This window comes from Amblyomma americanum, chromosome 2 (genome assembly GCF_052857255.1).
Source record: "Amblyomma americanum isolate KBUSLIRL-KWMA chromosome 2, ASM5285725v1, whole genome shotgun sequence".
Lineage (NCBI taxonomy): Eukaryota > Metazoa > Arthropoda > Arachnida > Ixodida > Ixodidae > Amblyomma > Amblyomma americanum.
The window spans coordinates 141,107,511-141,134,378 of NC_135498.1; the positions used below are offsets into that span (position 1 = coordinate 141,107,511).

Sequence of the window (26,868 nt, forward strand, 5' to 3'; positions counted from 1 at the left end):
TTATGGAAATTTTGTACCATTGCCAAGTGCCACTTTGTTTTTTTTTGTTTTTTACATGGGGAGGGCAGGCCTCTGTCAGGCGCTACTAGGCGCCTTTAGCTTGCTCTCTCTTGTTTGCAGTCTCTGTACTGGCCAAACAAAACCAATAAATGAAATGATCCATCCAGACATTGAATTCACGTTTGCCTCCATAGGAACGCGCACACAGAGAGTCTTAATTGTGGGCAGCATAAAACAGTTTTCCGCTCTCATTCCTAGGGTAATGGTATAAAAATATTGGAGGTTTAACACAGAAAGGAGAACCGTAAAATATTATTCGTGCCATCTACCCTCTGAAAGGCGTTTTTAACTGTTAAACCCCTTCAATATAGCCCGAGCTCTTTCAAAATCTTGCAGCGTGTTCCAAGTTCAAAAATTGAAGTATTCGATCCCATGCTTGTGAGCTTCAGCAGGGACATGGAATCCGCAGTAAACTTTGGCCACTCAGTTCCATCAGGTCCAGTGGGTGCTCTGAAAATTGCATATAATATCGTTTTTAATACAAGCTACAAAAATCATATGGGGGATGGAAGATGGAATAAACGGGAAAAATTATTGTACAGCCTTTGTCAGAAGTTAAGAGCCCAGAAGCTTTTCTTCAAAGCCCTGTAGTGGGGCGCCTGTAGCGCCCCACGACACTTTTCGTACTGCCCAGCCTCGTTGGCTATGCAATACGAAAAATTGTCTCTTACCTTCAGGAGACCTTAACTGCTATAGCGGCATTACAAGCCACACGGTGTGGCTCAAAAGGCAGCCACTTGAGCTCTGAACTTCTGACCAAGTGTCTGGAGCGCTCTATTGCTACCACGGATGCAGGCTGGATTTGTCACAGCTGTAGTAAAAGGCGTCACCAAGAGATGAGAAGTTGTGCACCAAAGCTTGAGCATACGCAGAATGCTAAGAAGCTTAGGACTCGATGCCACTCTTGCGAATGAGTAGAATGCAGACAGGCACTTAACGCGTTTTAGATCGGCCAATAAGAGCACGTTCACTTCATGTGTGTCAGTGAGCGCGCGTCTGTTTTTCACTAAGACATATCGCTCAAATATTGCTCGTCGCTTAATTGCAATTAGAAGTTGTAAGGATTTCAACGTGACCCTGCTTTTCTTTCAAGTAAGCGCAGCCAAGATCGGCTGCCAGACTGAGAAATTGATGCTTTATCTATGAGTTAAGGGGCTTTTGTCACCTCATATCACAGTGCCGGGGCCGTATTCTAAGGGCTGTCATTTTCCGCTGTCCAATGAAAGCCAATTGCAGGGGCCGGCCGCCTGCTGTTGACATAGCTCTTCAACGTAGCCAGTGGTGAGATACACTCGCCAACCACCGAATGATCGCGTCGTTTTACAAGGACACTTGAAATCCACGTGCCTACCTGAGCGAACAACGACAAATGACCAAATGAACGCTAAATTCATAGCGCAAAAAGTACAGCATATAGAAAACGACCCCTGGTGTCAACATGAACCTCGGCTCCAATGCCGAAACCCAGCGGTATACACCGGGCAAGAAAAATGATGGGTCTCGCTTAACACTGTGCCAGGAACCAGACTGGTATTGGCTGTCCTAATATCTTAAAAAATTGCCAATATAGGTGACTGTATACTAGTGCCGGAATCCCGCTTGTAAATGTTAAGCAGTTAAAAATTTCTCGTTTGGCAAGCAGATTTCATTAAGCAACAATAGTGCCAATCACAGGTGGTTTGTTTTTTAGCGTCTCGGAAGAAACAAATTAACGATAACACAGACTGCCTCACGGACCGCTGACACCTGGCAGGAAGAGCACTACATGTTTCTTTCGAGTGTACCGTGGAGCCTACGCTGATAACAAAACAGAGAGCTCTAATTAATACTTAAGTCACAAAACCTTTTCTACAGGCAAATTAAAATGTATTCTATTCATGGCGGAAAAAAAGTTTAGAATGCTAAATAGTACAGTACACGGAAAATATTTTTCAGTTTCAGAGCTAAATAAAACAGGGCAATATATTCAAACAGTAAGTGAACTTGAGAAAACCATACAGAGCAGTAAACAAGTCACTCAGAGTTCAATCGTCACAAAATCATGTCACTAAATGATGGCAACGGCTGATAGAGCACATCGCTGCAGCAATATGACGTTTTCTCGAATTGGGCGCTGAGAATATTGCACTTATATCTGTATTGCATATTTCGCCTGGTCTTTGGGCTCGAAGAGGCACCATTAAACTGCGTTATTGTTTTCGACCGAGCTCACGTTATTAGATATTTTTGTACATGTGCGTATCTCGCTTGTAAAGATATTTGAAAGCGCTACCCTACAACAACCTATAGGTTTTTGCAGTTAATATGAAAGAATCTAAAACACCCCTCACCTGCCTTTAGCAAAGTTGCTCCATACACTTATGATGTCCCTGCTGAATGGAATGTCTTCCGCGCATCCGCCTTGGCGATCGAAGGCTCTTCCAAATATCAAAGGTACGTCATCTCCATGGGTCATGCCGAACCAGGGTTGTCTTCTATTGCAACGCGACACATGGTTCATCTGGTACACGTGCACGCTGCGTTCAGACTTAGCTTCTGTGTTGGCACTGGCAATTTTTTCAGCGCTTTCAAAAGTACCGCAAACTACACCGATGTCTCCTTGAGCATCAACCAGGGCTTGCCTCAGTTTGCTGTAATCGAAATCTGTTATTTCTGCCATATAGAGCTGATGAATCAGAATTAACTGCGGAAGCGGGACGCCTTTCCACAATGTTCCTAAATAGTGAATCATTTCTGCTTTGTTGATATTTCTTGATGGCAGGACTTGGGAAAATGTATCTCTGAGATCTTCGTAGACCATGATGCTACCTTCATTGGCAACATTTCCAATCATTACGTCTTTGCCAGAAGGAAACAAAGCGGTTCTCGGGTCAACAGGCAAAAAATGGTCTCCAAATATAGGTTTGAAGATTCCACTGCCGGCGTCTGTAAATGTTTGTTCCACTGTCGCGATAAAAGTAGCGTTTAAGTTGCGTAGGCAGCTTATAGCGTCGTCATTTACTTCACCGCGTTCATCGTCTTTATAGCACCCAAGAACCCGAGCAAATTCTCGCGTGCTGTTGAGCACTACACTTTTATCTTGGACACGGCGTGTGTTAATTATACCGGCGCTTTGAACGATACCTCTGCGAAACAAATCCTTGCTTCCCGGGGACAAGAGGTGATACCCAGTGGAATAGCCGCCGGCGCTGAATCCAAATAACGTGACTTCTCCTGGGTCACCACCAAAGCCTAAAATATTTTCTTGGATCCATTTCAGGGCTAACACTTGGTCATGAAGTCCTTGATTTCCGGGAGCTTCTTGGGTGCCGCTGTACAGAAAGCCGAACGACTGAAGTCTAATGTAAGGGTGGAAGTAGAGAGGGTAGGGAGAAGCAGAAGGGAAATAATTAGCTTTCGTGCGTGGACAACTCAATTTTCGAGTCAAGTGAAAGCGTTTTCGTAGATAACTGCGTTTGTGTAGACGAAAGGCAGTGCCTGCTCTCCGGGTGTACAAAACACAAGTCAACGAGTAGGTGCTATCAGGAGGATGTTTCACTTCAATGCACCTTTTTTGCAGTAGCGAAGTAAAGGCGGCTGCTATAAGTCGAGTCAGCTTTGTCAGAATATGTAATCAATTTGGAAAAAAAACTTCGCCCAACCCACAGCTTTTTTCGTCTTCTGCCACAAAGCAGCGTGTTCACAGCTCCTAAGATTGGTGCCTCTTTTAAGCTATAACAAGTACCCGGAAAAACATATGTTTGTTGTGCTGGTTTAGAGGTTAATGCGATTTACAAACAAAAATTTCTAATAATTACTGGATAATGCCCAAATTAACTAAAATCAGAAATTTTATAATTCAATTGTTGTCATCTTATAAAGTATTCTATAAAGTAAAGAACATTGTTTACTAAATGAAAGGTTTAAATATTTTTATGATATCCATAAAATGGGCCTCTTGTTTGACACGTTCCAGACGAGGCAAGTACTATAGGGTGGTTTTAACAAAATATTTTGTTCATGCAATGTCGGTGCCAAAATTCCTTCCAACCAAACCAAAGGAAAGCGGTGTTAATGTCGTTCAGGCATTTGAAGTCTCGAGGTAATACTTCGATGATTACGTCTCACAATTTGTAAATACTGCTCGCCTATTCGAACAGAGGTTTATCAAGGAGTGGAGTGCTGTCATAACTGGTCGAGGGTTCCTTTCAAGGTTATGTTGGTTCCTAGAGGTCTCTATTGTAACATACGATTGCTAATTTAGGTTAATAGCTGTACTAAAAAAATTACCAGAAATACATGACGTATGCGAAAACAGCGTCTTCCTGAGAACAATACCAGGGGATATTTCACAAATGTTTACCTCTTTGGAAGAAACATAAATGCAAGCAGACGGCAAGGAAAGGCAAACATTCGCAGTGAAAAGAAAAAACTGCGTTCCAGATTTTAATTCGCTTTGCATATACCATTTCGCACATCTCGAGTAAAAGTGCACTCCATTGTTATTGTACACCTGGATATCGATATCTCGCTAAGAGTGCGAACTATATCACTTCAATATGTTCGAGTTTGAATACAGTCCGGCAGCACGTAAAAAAAGAGCCCGCTGAACTAACAGCAATCTTCAGAATGTTTTTACACATCGTCCCGCCTTAACTGCTTTTGCGCATAAAAGTCAATGTGACATTGTTCTACAAGCATTGTCTAACTGAAAATGAAAAAAAGTAGCGCACAATAAGAGCCACCTTTAGTGGTCGGCTGTTAGTGGGCTTGCAGACCTTTTCTGCTTGCATTATTCAACGGCTGAAGCTTGACTCTCAGCCTCATATTATTGCTTGATAACTATTCGCGAGTTATACAACTAGGGTGTATTATCGTATGACAAAATTAAATGCGTAGTGCTATGGAAGGGGGATTCTTTGGAACTACTTCTAGCATTCCTGTCAAAAAGGCTGAGATTTGGGCGGGCTTTATCTTCTCGCAAGGAATTTCAAATCATTATTAAGTGGCACGAATTTTTCAGCATGCACAAAAATTAACGAAGTCTGCGTCTTCACACAGATCTTGATACTCGCTCGTAGCTAAATTCCGTCAGCACTTCATATGTTAGCTCGGTAGGAACAATCCATTTTAATTTCCAATCTTCTCTGGATGACCTTAGCCTAACCCGAAATAACTACACTAAAGGCGTTTTTTCATTGTTTAATTCAAACACTCGTAAACACAAGTTAGGTAAGGTAAGGGCATTTATTCTATGCAAAACTGCTTCCCCGCAGTGTTTGTTTGTGCGGCGGCTATGCGCTTAGTACTCTGAATGTTAATGTGACAGGAATAAAAACCTCATCAAGAAAAAAACCCTGTGTTGCGATCATCATTAAGTTTATTGATTAGTCGAGCTGACGCTGTCGTCGGTTATAAAATTCACTGAGTGTTTGTGACTGTTTTTACATGATTTGCTCCCATGACGTGATAATAGCCAAGCTGTCACCACCCTCCGCCGCCTCTCTTCTTTCAATTTATGCAGCCGAGAAAAAATGGTGTGTAGTTTGCCATAACAGTCTCTGATTGGCCGATACATTTATGGCGTCATCAAGTCATTTGACGTGGCACCGGTCACGCCTGCCCGCTCCCTCACCAACTCTCTACACCTTCAACGCCGCAAGCAGAAGCCTCAAATTGCAAAATAGTTGGCGTTGTGGTTTATCATTAAACTCACGTATTGGTCGAACCGGCGTAGTGTTCTGTCATAAAATTAGGTGACTGGTTTAGAGAATTACGAATTCTAAGGTGAGCTGTAGTTTCACCTGCAGCCCACCACCTGGAAAGTTCCGTACCCCCCCCCCCCCCTCCCACCCCGCCCGCTGTCTCTATACAGCCCCGTGCATCATCGAAAACAGAAGCCTCATAGCGTAAAAAAATCCAATGTTTCGATAGGCCATAAAATTCACTCATTTCAATGAGATCGCATTCTTAGCACGGAAATTGAATAGGCGTGCTTGTAGTTTTAAATCCAGAGTGTTAGGCACGCATATCGCAAAAGACCTGGCGTTGTCATCAGCATCCGCTTTGGCTCGTTGGCCGTAAAATCACAAAATATCCCCAGAGGAGCAACCTGGGGCCACCGAGGTCACGGATCTTGTGACATAATCATAGCCTGCCCTTCGCATTATGAGGAAAGTGGCCACCGTTGCAGGTGGACATTAATATGACTGGTCGCGGAAGTTTGCTCGAGATGACCAACCTGGACCTAACAAGCCCAACCGGTGGCAGCACCTTCCGTCGCAGGGCAGTGGTCCATCGCTTATTTGCTGCACCACCGCGCCATGAGTAGTACTTCAAGGCATAATAAATAATATGTTAAAATTGCAAATTTCGCAAAAAAACGGCATTTACCCATGAAAGCTTTCGCGTAAGATCCCTAAAGCGGTGATTAAGCGTCCCCTCCAGATATCTTTTATAATTTTGAATGCTGCAGACTATTTGAAACCAATATACTCTACCTGTAAGCAATGGTAACTACGACCACTTCTCCCAAAGCTGCCAAGTTGCTGCCGTCATACAACCTCATGGCTGCAGAACCGGTTACAAAGGAACCTCCGTGTATCCAGGCCATAACAGGTAGCCGTGCCGAAGTATTCAACGTTGGCGTCCATATGTTGAGGTAAAGACAATCCTCGCTTTTGGGTTGATCTGTAGCAGAGCGCAATAAAAAGACCGCAGCAAACACACCATTAAATTTTACGACATCAAATTCGTCTTCGATAGATAAACTAAGACGTAGAAATAAATAACATCTGCCCATTGTTAAACTGTACCACCTGCCCCTCCATGCAGTTGCGGAATCGAGCTACAAAACCTAATTTCTTCCGAGTATAATTTCGAACACTCTTCATAGAAATTCTCAGCAGGCGAGACTTTACAATGCAGATATGTAAACGAATTTACGATTGCTTTCAATAAGTGCGCCGTGTATGCCCTCAACATAGTTTTTTGCAGTTGAAGTGGGTATACTGCAAACTTGCGTAGCTTTGCCTTTCACTACTGTCAGGAATGAAGACGCACCTGTCCAAAAAGAAAGACTCGTGGCCATAAAACAGAGTAAAGCAATTGGCAAAACACCCGCAGAGAGATGAGCAGAATCCCTTAGTAGCTGATTTTTTTTTCAGCAGCCATCGAATAGCGCTCTTCAAATTAATTGGTGGGATTCATAGAACAAGATTGGCGTATGAGTTAGAAAGAGGGATATGTCAATCACAATTACGGCAGTTCAGAATTCGGATATTGTGAACATTTTACTCGGTTGATAGGGCACCATTGCTCTTTTCACCATAAAATGTTTTATGCTGTGGCCTATGTTGGCAAGCTAAAAAGACTGTTGGTTTTCACGCTCATTTTATCCACAAGTAATCCTCGTACCTTGCAAAAACGCTCTGATTTTTTTTACAGTATGCAGGCATCAGGCTTACAATTTTCTTCCTTACCCAGGCCAGTCAAGCAAACCATCATTATATCTCATTACACTGCAGACCGGGAAAAAATAGTTATATCGTCGACTGGTTTTTCGCTGAAAGTGATGAAGATGACTGTTCCACGCTTGCTAGGTCGAAGGAAACAGCGAGTTTGCCTTGTCCACTATCACTAACCGCTTCTGAAGAATTTGCCGCTCAAGAAAATTATAGCGTTTCATTATCCCAGTCGACCTCCAAAACTTAGCTAGAAGCCCGCTGAGGACTACAAGTAATCTCCCTTTCCTGTTCTTGCGCTAGCACTGAGTTTCTCACTAGCGAGAAAGCAGTTATGTGTCCTAGTAAAGCCTGGTGGTGCCCTGGTGAACAAGACAAGCCGCATTGGCGACAGCTCCAGCCATGGAAAGGGCGAAACTCGTGCAAGCTAGCAGCTCCCAGGTGGGAAGGAGGTTAACAGGTTTCGCGGCAGCTGCAGCCATGCGCGACGGCAGAGACCGCGTAATGCCATCTCCCGCTTACATTGTGTTTTTACACCGTCGAAAGTAACCTGTGCGCAAGGTAATCAATAATCTATTGCGCACACGCTTTGTATTTGGTGCAATCAAATAAACCGGGGGGTAAACATTTTTAACACATTTCAACTGTACATCGGGGGAAAAATTACATAACTCTCTCAATCTAAATGCAGTCTCAAAGGAATGCTCCTATTGACTGACCTTGACCACTGTCAGGGCGTAGTAAGGGCTGACAAAAAGAGCAGATCGTTCAGACAATTTCCGGCTGTCGTCAGATTAATAACTTCATACAATTTTGCTCCAGGCCGCTATTTTCAGATATTTGGCCCCGTGAATCTTATGGGTGAAGTACCTTCAAGGCTACTTAAGTTTTAAATTCTCAAGGGCCTGCTTATCCTCTTCGGCTGCCTTATTACAGTACCGAAGTTACAGTCTTGGTCCAAAGCCTTAATTCTAAAGGATATTCCATTAAGCCGCTTAACTACAGCTATTGCAGCATTATAAAAGGCCGAATGACCTTGAAATGCTACAGAAGGTTTCTTTTTCTCGTAGAGAAGCTTCCTGCTTGACTTTTGAATAATCCGATACATGGAGCATACCGGGAAAATTAATTGCGCTGCAGCTAAACGTTCCGGCCTTACGACTTTTGACAAAGGCTGCACCTGTTGACATCATGGTATTCACCACATAAAGTTGTCCTTTCTCCTGCTCCTCCAGGAGCTATGGCAGGTTGCTTAGAAAAATAACTGAATTGGAACTTTGGCACTCCTACCTTTATTTTCACGAAATAGTGTTTTTCCTTTTTAAATGACAGATTCAAGAACCATTTACTTTTGGAAACTACCTGCATGAATATTTATCATTTTTCTCGTCCAAATTCGACGAGGCAGACAGGTCAATTTATTCTCAAGTAATTCCATCATCTTCAGAGAAAGGTTTTTGGAGTTTAGATGCGATACGGGCACCTGGATGGCATTTTGCTTTGCTCTGAGGTCAGTTCATGAAGCAAATGATGAATTTTACCCCGCTATACTGTAGCCAGCAAGAAAACTTCCCTATAACAAAAATCTATTCTCCTGAATTCTCCGCGCTTGTTCTGCTTTGTGAAACAGCAAAACGTGTGCGTTCTGAAACGACACCGAAGAATTTCTCTGTTTGCTGCCACGCTGCCATGTAAAACAAAACATTACGCACACTTGGTGACAATCTCTTCTAGCTCGAGACTGTTGCCTCACAATGTCTGCAGTGCCGTACAGGACACAGTTGGAAAAAACAGATGAAAAAAGCCAGTATAACGATGACAAGAACATTTGATGCGCACTATAATAATTATAACTACCTCTTCTCGAGCCCGCTTTGCTGCAGTATGGCTGCTAGCTGCAATTATAATGGCAATGACAAACATCACTTACTCGATATTGTGACAGGAGAATCAGAGTTCTAAAGTGCACGTAGGCGAAATTGTTCGTCCTTTATCAAAGATCTCGAAACTAAAGACCTAAAAAGGTATAGTTCTACAAGCGTCTGAGACATTGTCAACGAGAAGAAGAGTGCTTTAGATAACAATAGCTGGCGACAAGACTCAGTTTTTTTTAATTTACATATTTTTTAAATGACTGTAGAAACGTATTTTATATATCCCGCCAGAAATTCGAACCATTTATGTGACATCCTTCGGGACCACATGGTCTACTTCGAGCTCTTAGGGAATTGCCCTTTATTTCGCTCAGTACTTTCATAAAAGCCAGGATAAAATACAGTGCGGCTGCTCTGCTCACATCCGGAGCACGTGTACTGCTGCACATCTGCGAGAAAATATATATTTTTATATATTATATTTTTATTCATTGCAAATAAAACCTGTGTGCAAGTGTTAGAATGAAGTTGAAATTCGGCTCTAAAAGAGGAGAAGTCACATATTTGATATCTGTTCCATATGCCCAATCTTTCTGAGAGATACGATAACGAAGGCTTCCAAACGCCCAAGCAAGCGCATATCTTATTATGTGGCGATGTTTCGTAATTTTCATTAGGTTTGAAACAGAAAACAAATTGAACAAGTGGCATGCAAGGACCGTAAGTCTCCCCACCATCGTTATGGGGGCTTGGACGGGAAGAGCACCCTGGGTCTGAAAATCCTCTCCGCCGGCAGCACCTGCCATAGGAGAACCGTGGCGCACCACTTAACTGCAGCACCACAGCGCCAGTAGTGGCATCAGGACTCACAGTGATCTATCATTATAAATTAGATAATGACCAATTGAACAGAAATTGGCATTAAACCACCGATGCTTTGTTGTCAGAGACTTGAGGCGGTGCTTGAGCTTCCGCTCGAATTGTAGCGCATCGGCACTAAGGACAGCACACGCCGATTTCGCCTGTCTTTGTCTGAAGCCTGCATGACCTTGAAAATTGAACCTCGAAACGAAACCGAAGTGAAAATAATAATGCTAGCCTACATAATTCGCATTTCGCCTAATCACGTTAAATAGGCTGTCATTTTTTTTATATAGACGCTGACATCGTAACTCGCAGCTTCGTATGCATTCCGCTCCCAGTAAAAAATCCAGTAAGCGGAGCAGACATTCTGTCCAACAACCTTTTCGTCATCAGCGAAGCCAAGTACCAATCAACCCTCCTCGACGGTAAAAGGATTCAGGTAATGATTTTCAAGTACGTTTTTTTCCTTCGTATTATTATGTTTACCCTCAAAGCGCAACTCTGCTTGATATGCGAAACATCTGTGTGCACTGTAATGATTTTCAAGTACGTTTTTTTCCTTCGTATTATTATGTTTACCCTCAAAGCGCAACTCTGCTTGATATGCGAAACATCTGTGTGCACTGTAATGCCAGTATATGGTAATGAACCCTAGATGGTTAAAACTAATTCAATGCCCTCCAATGAGCCTCTTATACTCCGTTTTTTTTTTGGGGGGGGGGGGGGGGGAGGAGGGGCACTGATCTTCAGGAACGAAAATAAAAAGGCGGCCCAACAGGAAAGGAAAAAAAGTGCGCATAAGTTAGGCTATGGTGTGTAAGGTTCTTTGAATAACGTGCAAAGGAAGTGTATTGTTTTCCGTTTATGTAGTTTAACGTCCCAAAGCCACTCAGACAACAAGGGACGCTGCAGCGGAGGGCTGCAGATAATTTCGACCACCTGGAGTTCTTTTAACGTGTGCTGATAGCGGACAGTGCATGGGCCTCAACCATTTTGCACCAACCGAAATGCGACCACTGCGGCCGGGTTCGAAATCGCGACTTTCGGGTGAGCAGCACAACACCATAACCACTGAGCCACCGCGGCGGCTATACGAAAGTGGAGGATATAATGCGGTGCTTGAGCTGGACGTGAAGAGGTGCGACATCATGGCAATGCGCACAGAGCTCTTGCACGTGGCGAATAGTTGACACACGTTGAGATGCCCTATCGTGAAGTCCCTCCTCCAGCGCTCAAAGCGTTCAAGTTGCTGTAGCACATATTTAGGCTCGAACCACAGACAGCCCCATAAAGAGCTTGAGTGGCCGAACAGACTGCCGCCATGCAGCGCAGGTAATCGGCCCAATCTTGCAAATGTATTGGCCAGTGCTTTCTGCACTTCCCGGCCGACTCGGCAGCGCACGTGGAGGGTCTGGGCAGAGCTAAATCTTCCAGTAAAAGCTTCCGCAGCAACTTTAGATGTTCACGTGAAGCGCAGGCTTCGCCTGGCGGCGGCGACGCTAGATCTGGCCGCTACGCCGATCAGCATTTAGCTGGATGCCTCGATGCTGGGCGCGCGAGGACCGACAGCCACCGCTGCTGTTTCAACTTTTTCCTCCAGCTGCAGCTGCTGCAGCTTCAACTCTGTGATGGCCATCTTCGAGAAACTATACCCCATATGAGTGCGCCTCGCTAATCCTACGCTGATTTCGTGTGGAATGGTGACCCGCGTCTGCCGTAGTGGAAACCCGTAGCGATAATGCAGGAATAGTGGCGGAGCTATGAGTGGTTCCTTTCTGGAATGACTCCTGCAAAAGAGCTTTCGCTCTAAAAAGCCTAGAGCATCACGCCCTGTTTCTAGCACAGCTCTGCGGCAGTTCAGACGCCTCTTCCTCCGCTCTCAAATAAGAGCTTTGAAAATTATAAAACATTTTAGCTGTTCATAAAGGCGCCTCTGATTGCAATGAATAACTGCACTGAATAAATGACCACTGTATCAGATTGTTGCATTGATAGTACACGCACCGCTTTTTCACTTGCACTGCCTTAGTCCGGGGTACTGTCTTTAACAAGTCTATAGTGCAGGTCATTATAAACAGAAAAAAATTCTACAGTTAATTTTTTCTCGAATATCAGCTCACTTCACATCCCACGTCTTGGGCTTTTCTTTGTGTAAAATACCTCTCTTCATAGGAATAAAGTTGCTAATGAAATCAATTTTTTTAAATTATAACAGCACATGCGAGAAGATGACGCACTTGTGTCTTCCTGTTTCCTGAAAAACCGCATATGAGGGGTCTGTTGATGAAGGCAAAAAAAAAGCATTCTTTAAACTGATTCTTGAGATGGCGAGGCGAGTGAGTTGAACATACAGACTGCATTCAGACCAAACAAAGGGTGTAAAATAAAAGAGGGGATTAAAAATTCATTTGCAGATTCCTTTATTAGAGCTAGCCATCTGAGCAGTAAAAGCGATTAGTGCTTGCGATATATTGTAACGCAGATTTTAGCCCTTAGGAATACCGTAAGCAATAGGCGTATTTGGTTAGAAGACTGCTGAGACCAATTAAAAAGAATACTATATAGACGATGCATCAAACGCTACAAGGGCTACTGTGATACTCACCGTATGGAACCCACAGTAAGAGTCTCGGTTGGAATACGCTGATCTGCATGCACGAAGGAGGCATCTGGGTTGCGTCGCGCACATTGTTACCCCATGGCTTCACAGGTTGCGGCTTCTTGTAGCGCAAGTCTCCTATCGGTGGCTGGGCAAACGGGATTCCGGTGAAGACGTGGACATTGATGCCATCGGCGGCCGTGATTGTTGCTCCGCGTATCTTGCCATCAGCTACGGAAATCACGGGATCACTCTCAGGAGCGTGTCCAGCATTGCCCTGGTTTTTTGCAGGATTAAAGAAGACAAGAAGAGTGAAGGCAGCAAAACACGAAATTAGGCCTGCAATTGCTGACATTGTTTAGAACGAATAGTGCGGTGGAACTGCTGAGGCTGAGTAAGAAGGCGATTTCAAATGTTATAAAGGCATCATAGCAGGAAAGACGGCACCTGCGTTAAGGGTGGTTGACCAAGAAGAGTGATGTTTTACTATTGAATTTTTGCTTTGCTCAGAATTTCCTGTTGAACTTTGTTCTGTCGAAAGCTTCATGCTTGTTTTAAAGTTTACAGCGCTTTTTTTAACCGCAACATGCCTGTAACAGCAGCTCCCACGCGCTCGTGACTGTAACCTTCACTGATCTGGCCTGCCAAAGAGGCCGCTGTTGTAAGCAGTCGAAACAAAAATCATATTGCTGTATTTCGTAAAGCACCAAAGCTTAAGAAAAAGGTGAACAGATGTTAAAACGAGTGAAATTTGAGTTACATATGCTCTGCAAAGAAGCTGAAAAGCTTTGTCCTGAAGACGATCAATGAATGGAGTTTACATATCTGTTACAGTCTGTACGAAGGCTGTGAAATGCCTAGTACTTATATTACTGGGGAAATTCTGAAGAGAAGAGCTGGCAGGTGCTTCCATAACTGTAAATCACGTCGCCGCACACTTATTTTAGCGCTATTAGAAAGAGTTTAAAACGCGAAGAAACCAGGGTTTGCAATGTGCTTTTGCGAGGAAAAAAGAAAAAGTTTATTCGTTTTACTGAACATAATTAATGAAAGCTACCACTGGAGTGACGCACATTGCACAAGTGCACTCATGTAGCAGCTATCCTCACATGACGAAGCTTGCGGCCAAGAATGCCGGAGGTTACGTGCTACAAAGCTATGAACAGTTAAAGAGAAAAACATCAGCCGGTTAGGAAATTAGGCGAAATGCGGTTATGTGCTCTAGCATGACGTGAGTTGTCGGGTGGAGCTACGATCTACTGTGTGGTACCAGGCTGCCTGCTAATTATCACCAAGCCTTCTTCTGTTTAGCTATTGTGCGGGATAATTCGAACCACGGTCTCCTCTAAACCGCTGCTGTTTATTCCGCTTAGCTGATCTCAGTGCGCTTAGGGGCGGTGCAGCCTAATTAGCGGCCGAAGTTCTCGCCCGGTTATCACCACCTACACCTCGTGAAGTACGCCACCCGTTAGGCAGGTGAGCAGTTGCGCAGTGGCAAAAGGCAGGTGCTATGGCAGGTGTTGCCATCGGTGGCACTTGGGTTGCGACTCAGGTTGTTCTCCCCGAGCAGCCTCTCAATATTAAATGGGCTGCAGCCTGACGCGGTGCCCAGGTTGCCCACCGTCAGGTCTAAAAGATAAGCAGCCTGCTACCAAACCGGCTTCAAAAAGACAGACAGGCACAATGCTCAAATGCGGGGAATTGCCACTTTAAGGGCTAGCGCACTAAAACAATAGCGCGGTACTACAAAGTAGTACCTTTTCTCGTTTCCAGTTTATGTCTTGTGGTGCTGGTGTCTTTACGTAGTGGTGGTAATTTTCGGTAGCCGCGTTCCCCAGAATTCTTGGCCACAATTTGCTTTCACTTCAGGCACGGCTCGCTTAAGCCTGTAAATTCACACTTAAGCGGGAGGCGCACAAATATAGGCCGTCGGATGCGTCACGTGTAAAGTACAGGTGTTACTGCAGTAGCAAAGAACCGAAAATGAAGAAAAAAAGATAAAAATAACAACACTCACAAAACAGTAACGTGACGAAAGGAGAAGAGAAAATTAGTGAGAGAGGAACTATAACAATTAAAGAAAAGGAAGATGAGGAGCAAAAAAATGTGTGCATAAGTCTGCTTAGGTGCAGCAATGCGAAGTAATTTCTCTTAGAGCGCGTCCGCAATCTGGCTTCTGACATCTCGCCTACGCGCATGGATGGAAGGTTGGAAGGTAGGAGCGTCTCCTTTGAAACAGGGTGGTAGCATTTGCCACCGTTGTCGGCTTTTTTCTTTATATTTGTTTATCTGCGTTGTAAATTGTGTATAAAATTCGGCATTTTCTTTATATCGAGCATACGCGAGCACCATCTGCTGGACCAGCGCCGTATATATCGAGAGGGTTTTCAGTGAGTGCCGCAACATGGCGCTAGGACTGAACCCCAAGTACAGAGGAAATTTTTTGGAAAGGTACATCTGTAATATAGATGCTCATAATTGCTCGTGTACGCATTTGTACATATCTCAAAGATTATTTTTGGAAACATTTGCGCAGTCACTAGACTTCATTATTTTTTATAGTTCGACCAGACACGCTTTGTCCACAACTTCCATCCAGAGCGCCTTTCCACAGCTTCCGGTGACGCAACTCATGAGCCAAGAAATGCTTTCGAATCACAAGTGTAGACGATCAATGCAATTGATGCTCTACTTCATACTCTACCATTAATACTATCAAGACAGACCAACCGCTAATGGGATTCCAGTTTGCTAGCAGTTGGTGTGATCCAGCCCATCAGTCAGCGTATGACAGGCCTACCGCCTCTTCAATGTCCCGATCTAATGCAGCGTAGCGCCCCTTCACTCTCCGCACGCATGGACTCTGACTGGACCCCGGTGCCCCTCTCGCCACCCGTCAAATCCCGCCCTGCCGTCCTTTTCTTCCTCCGACTTTCTCCCTCCTCTCCGCTGAGAGTGGATGCAGATACTTCCTTTTCTTTTTTTGCCTCCTGCCAGCGGAAGCTTCCCGTGACAAAGTCCCCGCCGCACACTTTATGCCATATTGGCGTTTTAAGGCCAACGCATTCAAGATATTTAGCAGGTACTCGCTGCACCGAAGCATCCCGATGTAAAAATGTAGTGTGGAGGCAGCTTGAATGAGATTGACCACAAAAAAGGATAGTTGGGTACGCTAACTCTATGCTGCGCAAGTTGCGAATATTAGAGAGGGCAATGCTAAGCGCTGACTGGAATTTAAACCTAAAGCCTTTTTATTACCTTTTTTAATCGCTTGCTTCAAAAGGTAATGTCTTGGTCTTAGCAACCATTACAAGGCATGCCGTAAACACAAGAACCATTCGCAGAATAAAATAGCGGCTGCTGCTGCTTGGAAGCTAGGTTTTGCGTTTCCTCAGTTATCCTCAGTAGAGTACCGTAGACTACAAAATTAGTGCGTACTGATGTCCGCAAAACCATCAATGAAAGAACTGAACAAACAAAGCAAAGACATCACAGATGCTTATGGCATATCGTGGTAAGCGTTGTTAAATGCACCAACAATACTTTGTTGCCCATGCACTAAACGCTTCAAAAGGAAGGCTAAAGGGCATGCTACTCTTTTATCTACATTTCCTCCTTTCTAGCGAGTTGAATAACTTTGAAAGGACTACAGAAGAGAACAAAAAATTGCTGGTGGTTTAGCTCTGGTTAGCCCTTGTCGAAAGCGATGAGCTGCATCTCCCTGGCTATGTTTTTGGTCGAGCGACTGGTGTTTTCTATATAAAGCTATACTGACACACACAGTAGTAGGCATTTCTTTTAGTTCTTAAAGATTTTGCTTTCATATAAAACACATTAATGCGCTCGAACAAGATAGCATATATTTAATATAGCTTCGTTGATAGTTACAACTCTATTATATTTTGCTGTATGCGGAGATAGGGAATCAAATCCCGTTCCAAACGCCGCGCAAATCCTGCGCATAATTTCAGAAACCCAAATTGAAAAAGAAAATGCTTTGTTGGGGAAAGGAAAGGGCGCAATGTGAGGCAGGCGTCATTTCCTTTCCTAAAAAAAAGCTTTCATTTTGCTTCGATCAAGGCGCGGTTCGGGTGTCCACCGAGATATATGAGACCGGCGTCATTTCCTTGTTTGACGTCTAGTTTCATTCAAAGTCAAGCTTGCGCCCTAGCTGATGGCTCGAAAAGCTGGCAAAGTGAGGCTTTTCGCTTCAAAATGTAAACTGGAAGCGTGCATTTAACACCGTTTTTAAGAATACACTTCTTTATATGTCATCACTAGAATTGCCAGCAATGCACACAAACCCTTTGATAGTTGATTATCAACCGCTCCATGGAGGCACCAAATGACGAAGGGTTTATAAAAAACGAGGATGCGAGACACCAATTTGTCAAAGTGGTAAGCGGAAAAGCTTTAAAATACAAGTAAAGAAACACTCAGTAACGAGTAACATGACCACCATGCGTGTCATCATTATCATCAGCCTTACTACGCCGCTGCAGGGCGAAGGCCTCTCCCACGTCCTTCCAATTAATCCTCTCATTTGCCAATGGCGGCCACCGTATGCCAGCCAACGTTTTTACCTTATCCGCCCATCTAACATACAGGCACCCCCTGCTTCACCTGCCTTATGTTTCATTAAACTCCGTTACCTTTAAGGACCAACGCTTATATTGAATTCGCGTCACACGCCCTGGCCACGCCATTTTCGTCCTGTTGAATTCGACTAGAATGTCATTAACTGGCGTTTGTTCCCCCAATTACTCCGCTCGCTTCCGGTCTCTGAACGTTATACCTATAATTTTTCATACCATAGCCCGGTGCCTTGTAATTAACTTAAGCTCAACCCCTTCCGTTAGCCGCCGCATTTCTGCTCTGTAAGTGAGTACTGGTAAGATACGGTTGTAACTTTCCTCGTGAGAGATATTGGTCAACTGCCATTCATGATCTGCGAGAACCTGCCATATGCATCATACCATTATTATTTTTGTAGTTATTTCCTCTCATCATCAGGATCAGCTGTCGCGACCTGCCCTAAGTAGAGGTATCCTCTTACCACTTACAGCACCTCGCTTCCAATTGTGAACTGCTCTTTCCTTGTGAGGCTATTGTATAATACTTTGATGTTCTGCATATTTATTTTTACATCCACTGTACTGCTCAGCCTGTCTAACTGATTCATAATGATTTGCAGTTCTCCTTAGCGACTTATAAAGGTAATCTCATGAGCGAATCGAAAATTAGTTTGGTATCCTCCATTAACTTTTATCCCTGACCTTCGCAATTTAGGCCTCGCCACACCTCCGGTAACCAGGCGGTGAATAGCCATGACGACATCGTGTCTTTCTGCATCACACCCCAACTTATTTGATTTTTATTGCTGAGTTCATGGAGGACTATAGCTGTTCTGCATTAGTTATATGTAGCTTCTAGTATTTGCTCACAAGACATATCTACACCGTGGTTCCGCAATGCTTGAATCACGGCTGATGTTTCTACTGAGTCTAAGGCTTTTTTGTAATAAATGAAGGCTGTATTTAGTGGTTGGTTATATTCTGCGCATTGCTGTATCACCTGATTGATAGCGTGATTGTGGTCTATTGTGCAGTATCCTTTACGAAAGTCTGTCTGATCATTGGGTTATTGTAGTCTAAGGTTCTCTGCATTCTATTAGCGATTAAGTAGCAAATACCTTGTAGGCAACAGAGAGTAAGCTTGAAATCCCCTTTCTTATAATAAAGATAACTTTACCGTTTTTCTAACCTTCTTGTACGCTCGATTTCATAAGGCACTGCGTATACAAGATGGCTACTTTTTATAGCAGACTGCTCCCTTTGTCCTTCAACAGATCTGCTGCTACCTAATGATCACCAGCTGCTTTCCCAATTTGCATTGCTCCTAGGCTTTCTTTACTTCCTCTTTCGTTACTGGCGGGATGCGTCTTGTATTCGTGGTACTGGCTCCCTCATGAACTTCCCTTTTGCATTGCTGCTGAATAGATTTGCGAGAAACATTTCGGCTACTTGAATTATGTTATTCATATTGCTAAGGCAGCGCATTTTCTGTATCTTAGCGTATACGTCTAAATATACCTATGCCTAGTTTTCTGTTCACCGGTTTTAGGCTTGATTCGTTTTTTTATTGCATACTGAATTCTTTCCATATTGAACTTCTTAATACCAGCTACCCTGCGCTTGCTTATTAATTTTCACAGCTCTGCCAGCTGTAATCTGTCTATGGCAGAGTTCAACTCCCTCTGTAGAGTTTGGCGTGACACCAAGCGCGTATTGAAAGAAAAATGTTTGCACGTCGCGGCAGCAGAGCTCATATGCTGTCCCTAAAAATGCTTGTCACGTTGCACGCAGATATCATCTGCCCTTCACTCAGCCGAGAGAGGTTCAGGGGTGGCCACAGCTGCCGGTAAAACACTGGGCAGAAACGTGTTAGCTCAGAACCATACCACATTGCTGGCCACGCGCAGTAGTAGAGGCGGGTCTAAACTGGGCCACTGTTATCGTACCTGCTTCCTGTAATCATATATACGTCTACGGTGGTACGTCTCCGCTTGCTAAATACTCTCGGATGTACACGCCATCACGGTATTCTCTCGCTGATACACATTCTGAAGCGTTTTCAGTAGCTCTGAGCCCTGAAGTCGTTGGATTACAAAGTGGCGGACACAACGAAGACGCCGTTTCCAGAATGTGCATTAGAACGCGCATTAGCGCATTCTAGTTATCAACAGACATTTACATGTGGTCCCATACGGTATGACAATATACTTTGCGACGTTTTGCGAGCAGGACATTAACCCTTCAGCATTGTGAAGACACTTACAGGAATTTGAACTTCAACTATGTTTGCTACAAGCACTAGAATCGAAACGACGAGAATGTGCCTGAGCAGGGCCAACTTTATTCAATATTTCCCTTGCGGAAGGCAATAGACCTACTTTCGAGAATATATATAAGTGTAGCGGAGAAGGTGCTATCAACCAAGGATATATTGTCACGGCTTGCTTGACGTAGAGGCCGGCGGCGAGCACAGCTGGTGATAGCCGGAGCACAAGAACACACTAACAAGAACACAGGTCCGCCAACAGCAGCGTCGTATTCGGCACGCGGCAATCGCACTTCAACTTCCTCTTCGCTACACTACCTCCCCCTATAAATAAGCATGGTCCCGATGGTAACCCGAGAGCAAAAATCACGTGGCGGAAAACCACACAGGGGCCCAGAAATCTTGCTGGCCGATGTAGAAGGCAGTGGAATATGCAGGCGATAATCGCGTGTAATACGGCTTAAGCCGGACAACGTGCACAATTTCAAGGCGGGAGGAACGGCGAGGCGACGGTCGCAGTCCTTCTGGCAGCACCCCGTAGTTCAGCTCACCGATGCGGCGAAGAACCGCATACGGGCCAAAGTAGCGCTTCACGAGCTTCCCGGAGAGACCTCGACGCCGTACCGGCGTCCACACCCATACCTTTTTCACCAGGGTGAAAATGGACATCACGTCGACGGAGATTGTACCGATGAGCGTCTGTATGCTGTTGGTACTGGAGACGGAGTCGAGCGAGTTGCCGAGCTTCCTCCGCGCGCTCGCTGACTAGACGGGCATCATCGACCACGTCGACAGAGGGCTCGTGTGGCAACATAGTGTCAAGCATTGTGGTGACCTGTCTGCCATGCACCAGCTGGAAAGGGATATACCTGTAGTCTCATGGACTGCGGCATTATACGCGAAGGTAACGTAGGGCAGTACCTCGTCCCAACTGCGATTGGCGACGTCCACATACATGGCGATCATGTCAGCCATCGTCTTGTTCAGCCTCTTCGTCAGCCCATTGGTTTGTGGGTGGTATGCCGTAGTTCGGCGGTGGCTGGTGCAGCTGAGACGGAGGATCTCCTGTGCGAGCTGTGCCAGAAACGCGGCACCGCGGTCAGTGATCAAAACGGCAGGGGCACCATGACGGTGCACAATGCACTCAATAAAAAACTGGGCGGTCTCAGCAGCTGTCGCAGAAGGAAGTGCTCGGGACTCGGCGTATCGGGTTAGGTAGTCGGTGGCTATGATAATGTACTTGTTACCCGACTTCTACGTTGGAAATGGGCCGAGAAAATCCATTCCGATTGTGTGGAACGGAGCATGCGGTGGTTCTAGCGGCTGGAGAAGACCAGCTGGTTGTGTAGAAGGTCTTTTCCGCCTTTGACACTCTCAACAAATTTTGACGTAGTGACGGACGTTCTTGGGAAGTTGCGGCCAATAATACTTCTCTCGAATACGTGCAAGTGTTCGGCTGTAGCGAAGGTGACCAGCAGTAGGATCATCGTGACAAGCTTCAGCCACCTCGTCGCGCAAGTCTTCTGGCAGAATAAGGAGCCAAGACCTCGGGCTGCTGTCGAAGTTCTGCATGTATAATACGCCGTGCAGAATCCGGAACGTCGGCAGAATACGCAGTAAAACGCGGGGCACCAAGTCTTCGTGGCCTTCCAGGTGTTCAATCAGCTGACGAATCTGAGCATCATTGCGCTGCCGAGCAGCCATGCCTGCCGTGTCCAATGCCCAAAGGAAGCCGTCCTCGTCGTCATTATCGCCCCCTGGCGCCGGATTCACGAGGGGCTCGAGACAAACAGTCACCATCATGATGTTCACGGCCAGATTTGTACATGATGGTGACGCCGTATTCCTGTAGCCGCAGGCTCCACCGAGCAAGGCGGCCTGCGGGGTCCTTGAGATTGGCGAGCCAGCACACGGAATGGTGGTCGGCAACGACGCGAAAAGAGCGACCGTACAGGTAGGGCCGGAATTTGGTGATCACCCAGATGACAGCGAGACACTCTTTTTCAGTGGTCGAGTAATTGCCCCCCGCCTTCGAAAGAGCTCGGCTGCATAGGCAATAACCCGCTCGGCGCCGTCCTGGATTTGCACAAGCACTGCCCCTAGTCCTTTGTTGCTGGGCCGGAATTTGGTGATCACCCAGATGACAGCGAGACACTCTTTTTCAGTTGTCGAGTAATTGCCCCCCGCCTTCGAAAGAGCTCGGTTGCATAGGCAATAACCCGCTCGGCGCCGTCCTGGATTTGCACAAGCACTGCCCCTAGTCCTTTGTTGCTGGCGTTCATGTGGAGTTCAGTGTCGGCATCTTGATCGAAATGGCCTAGTATAGGAGGCGCTGCAAGGGCGTGCTTTCATTGGCGGAATGCTGATTGCGGCTCCTCGGTCCACTCAAAGGCGACGCTATCCTTTGTAAGACGGTAAAGTGGCACTGCGATCTTGGCGAAGTTGTGAACGAAACGCTTGAAGTACGCGCAGAGGGCGAGAAAGCTGCGGACAGTCTTCTTGCCGGATGGTGCAGGGTAGGATTCTACGGCAGCCGTTTTCTCTGGATCTGGCTTCACACCCATTTGGCTCACGACATGGCCTAGGAACTTCAGCTCACTTTATGCGAAGCGGCACTTTGAAGGCTTGAGCGTGAGTCCGGCGGCTAAGAGAAATTGAAGAACCGCTTCAAGCCGCACAAGATGGTCAGCGAAAGTGCTAGAGAAGATGACAACGTCATCCAGATACACGAGACACGTCGGCCACTTCAGTCCGGCGAACACAGTATCCATGACTCGTTGAAATGTCGCGGGCGCTGTACACAGGCCAAACGGCATGACTTTAAACTCGTAGAGCCCATCCGCTGTTATAAATACGGTCTTCTCGTGGGCGCGCTCATCCACATCTGGCTGCCAGTATCCACTCTTCAATTCCATGGACGAAAAATAGCGGGCATGACGGAGACGGTCGAGAGTGTCGTCGATGCGAGGTAGTGGATACACTTCCTTCTTGGTCACCTTATTGAGTTGCCTGTAGTCGACGCAAAATCGAAGGGTCCCGTCTTTTTTCTTGACCAGTACTACAGGGGCGGCCCACGGACTGTTGGATGGCTGGATGACGTCGTCGTTAATCATTTCGAGCAGTTGCTCTTCTATGGTTTCCCTCTCCTTTAAGGAAACGCGGTATGGCGTTTGGCGAATCGGGGGCGTCGTGGTATCGACAATAATTCTATGCTTGGCGACGGGCGTCTGGCGAACTCGGGATGTCGTCGCGAAACAGTTGTGGTATCGATGCAAAAGCGAGAGCAGTTCGCGTCTGTGGGGAGGCTCAAGCTTGGGATCGATGTCCAGGGGCAACGTTGTAATGTCACATGACCCGGGCGGGGCCTCCTCCTCAGGAAGCGCAGCAGCTTCGCGAACGTCGCTAAGTTCGTCCAGTTGGGCTATAACTACCCCTTCCGTCAGGTGGTGCGGCTCGTTCTTGATGTTGGTCACTAAAACGTTGGCACGCCCACGTTGAACATTGGCGATCCCTCGCGCTACCCCAATGCCCCGCGAAAGTAGCATCTGGACACTTCCTTCGAGAACGGCTTCGCCACATGCGGTGGTATCGGCTTGGACCGGCAGGAAAACGGTCGACAACGGCGGCAAGTGAACATGGTTGGCATCAAATTTCATGGCAGCGCGGGGGGGGGGGGTTCTCGAGGAGGTATAGGTGACGAAGAACGTGCGCGGAGGGTCAACGTGTTCCGCCCTACGTCGATTAAAGCGCCATACTCATGGAGAAAGTCCGTGCCAAGAATAACGTCTTTGGAGCAATTCTCCAGGATCATGAATGTGGCTGGGCACGTCTCACCTTGAATCTCAACGCGGGCAGTGCACTTGCCAACAGGGTTTACGAGGTGACCTCCCGCGGTACGTATGGGCGGGCCGTCCCAATGGGTGGTAACTTTGCGAAGACGCCGAGAGAAGTTGCCGCTGAAGACCGAGTAATCTGCACCCGTGTCGCAAGCGCCATTAATTCACTAGCGTTGAATAAAACGTTTACATTGCTAGAGGCCACAGAACAGTCTTCGCTTCCAAGGGGGCCAGTGCCATTAGTCGAGCGGAAACATTCCAACGTAGGCAGAGGTTCTTTACTGCATGAAAAACCGGCAACACCACCCCCAGGTGTCGCAGTACTTAGTTTTCCCGACGTGGCGAAAGGCTCTCACGGCGAGATCCGCGAGAAGGGAGTAATGATCGGCGAGGGGGCGGCGCCCGGGAGGTGCGAGATGAAGCTGACACTGGCGATTGAGAGCGTCGAAGGTAGTCCTGTATATCGCGGGGATGTTCACCGTGGTGGGGGCGCGGATCAGCCCGGTTGAAACCTCGAAGGCCGATTTCGCGGTACGGGCAGTAGCGGTATATGTGGTCAGGTTCCCCGCAATAGAAACACAGCGGCCCCAGGTCTGCAGTCCTCCAGATGTCGGATTTTCTGCGGCCCAGTAGTTCCAGGTCCAGGCGTGCATCAGACGGGGGCACGAACTCGTTTCGTCGAGAGCCGGAATCGGCAGCGGCCTGGTACTGACAATGTACGGGAGGTGGACGACGGAATGCGGCGGCGTAGCTCAGAGATGATTGGTCGGCTGCAGCTACAATGGGTACGTCTTCGGACGCCAGCGCGTGTCGCAGTTCGTCCCGAACAGCCGTCGCAATGGAGACAGATGCAGGCTGTTCAGGAGCTGGGAACAGCCTTTTCATCTCCTCTCGGACGACGTCGCGGACAATTTCGCGAACATCGGCAAGGCCACCACCGCTCAGGCCGGACGAAGCAAGACTTGAGACAACAGGAAGGGCGCTTAGTCGCCGAAAGTGACTGGTTCTTGACGCCAATGCGTGCTCGGTGTTGGTAGCTTCAGCGACGAATTCGGCTACTGTGGTAGGAGGATTGCGGACGAGGCCTCCAAAGATGTCATTCCGGATACCCCTCATCAAGGCCCGCACCTTCTTCCCTTCAGTAGCCTGAGGGTCAGCGCGGGCACTCAGACGCAGTACGTCTTCGACGAAACTTCTCACGCTCTCTGTGGGAGCCTGGATACGAGCGTGGAGCAGATCTTCAGCAGGCTGTTACCGATGCTGGTTTGCAAATGTGCGTACCAGTTCGCTCTTGCATATCTCTCATGATGTTAGCGACGCCTCGTGGTTCTCGAACCAGTATTCCGCTGTGGCATCTAAGGAGAAATGCAAGTTCTGCAGATATTGGTCGAGTGTCCACCCATTATGTCGAGCTACCCGTTCATATCTATTAAACAGCGTGCGCTAACAGGACGTACACAGGAAACTTGGAGACAGAGGGAAGCGCTGTTTAATAGAGGTGTACCAACTAGCCCGTCAGAAAGTTCTCCTACCCGTTCATAGTGCTGGACCCAGTCTTCAACATCGTCAATTCCATCGCCACGGAATGGAGCGACAGATGTTGGGGTGACAGGCACGTAGACGATCTTTTGCGCAATCGCAGGGTCGGTTTGTTGTAACTGGGACGGCATGGTGGCTTTGGTCGTCCTAGATGTCCTCGATCCCGCGGGCAACAGTCCGAATTTCGGCCGCTTGGTCTTGCTGCCGTCGGCTAGCGTGAGTCTGTTTCTCCCGAGGGCTCCAGGAAAACCCGACGGCTGGGACTTAGTACCGGGCTTGAATTGCGAGGCGGGGTGTGTGGCATGAGATGCGCACCCAACACATCCACCAAATGTCACGGCTTGCTTGACGTAGAGGCCGGTGGCGTGCACAGCTGATGATAGCCGGAGCACAAGAACACACGAACTAGAACACAGGTCCGCCAGCAGCAGCGTCGTCTTCGGCACGCGGCAATCGCACTTCAACTTCCTCTTCGCTACAATATGATCTATATGTGGACTAACACCAGCTTAAAAACTTAACAAGGAATTGCTGGTATTAAAACAGGAGCCCAGTTTTTATGAGAGTGCTATATGACTGTTCCAGGCCAGTATTTATAGGGGTTGGCAAAAGACGGCTACATTTCAATGAGAGAAATCAACGTGGTACAGAAATGGCACGTCACCCACAGTCCGGAACAATGTCCAGTGGCCGCACTCCGGGCACAGCAAAAAAACACCGGAACGCACAAGCGAACACATAAACACATTTCATTCGAGTGGAGTTTCCAATAAGTTCATTGTTCGTGGCACATGATGCCTTGGTAAAAAGACGTTTTCTTGATCCGGCAGATGCTTGCTTTGATCGAGGGAATGAGATGCGTCACAACGATAGGAATTAGGATCAAGAAATATTAGTGTGTTTAGCAGATTTTTTTGCCTCGGAACAAAATTTCAGCGCTGTAGCTAATTGGAACGGGGATAGCGATCAATGAGTCTGAAGTAATGTTCGAGTCTGTTCATGTAGTCACCCCTAGCTTTACAGAAAAATGGTGCGTTTGACATCTTTACCACAGGCATGTATATGCTTGGCCAAAGGCGCGGTGAAGGGTGGAGGAAATAAGGAAGGCAATGTGGTCATAGGCAGGTACATGTTCGACCAAGGGCGCGGTGAAGGGCGGAGGAAATAAGGAAGGCAATGTGGCAGGCTGCACCATGTACATTTGTTGCCAATGTTCGTGGCTCACACAACAGACGTGTCTTGGGCATCGCGCTCAACCCCACCCAGTGACGCGCTCCGGTCCGGCAGGTCATACGGAAATAAAATAAAAAGTCACAGACGTCCAAAAGGGACCATTCAAAAGAAGTTAAATTGCGAAGTGTAAAGTAACAATTAAGGCTGTGAAATACTTCGGCAAGACAATTGATTGGAAAAAAAGAGAAATCATGTTGAAGAGTTGCCCTACTCCTTCGGTTCATAATTAAGGAGCTGGGATAGCGTATGTGCCGTTCTAATTTATAAAATATTAGGAATTTATTCGTTAGGTAGATAGCTTAGTTTTCAAAGCCTGTCATTAATTCTTAGGAAAGCTACTTTGAATTTATAGATAAATGATGGTTCTCGCACTTCTTTGTCGCGGTGTGTTCAAAAGATTGATTCTAGGGTGCGTAATTTTACGTTACCGTATTCGTGAGAAACAAAGTTACAATGCCTCGATGACGGCAGATTGGGCAGAGATTTATCTTGTCCGCGATGATTATAAAACCGTTTTCTTAAGCGCGTCTCTGTTTGGCTGATATATAGAGCAGACAAGTTGACCACTCAAAAGAGTACGC

At 46.4% G+C, this 26,868-nt stretch overlaps 1 protein-coding gene across 1 annotated transcript; it reads right to left on the reverse strand.

The window, feature by feature from the left end:
* Window positions 1-362: 362 nt before the first annotated feature.
* Window positions 363-24,631, reverse strand: LOC144120099 (acetylcholinesterase-1-like). The gene is made up of 8 exons (XM_077652554.1): window positions 23,995-24,631; window positions 23,514-23,651; window positions 23,029-23,151; window positions 21,312-21,436; window positions 12,846-13,116; window positions 6,540-6,729; window positions 2,391-3,398; window positions 363-510 (listed from the first exon to the last, which is right to left on the reverse strand). Exons 1-8 carry the CDS (start codon window positions 24,629-24,631, stop codon window positions 363-365), a joined length of 2,640 nt encoding a protein of 879 aa, XP_077508680.1.
* Between the last annotated feature and the right edge of the window lie 2,237 nt (window positions 24,632-26,868).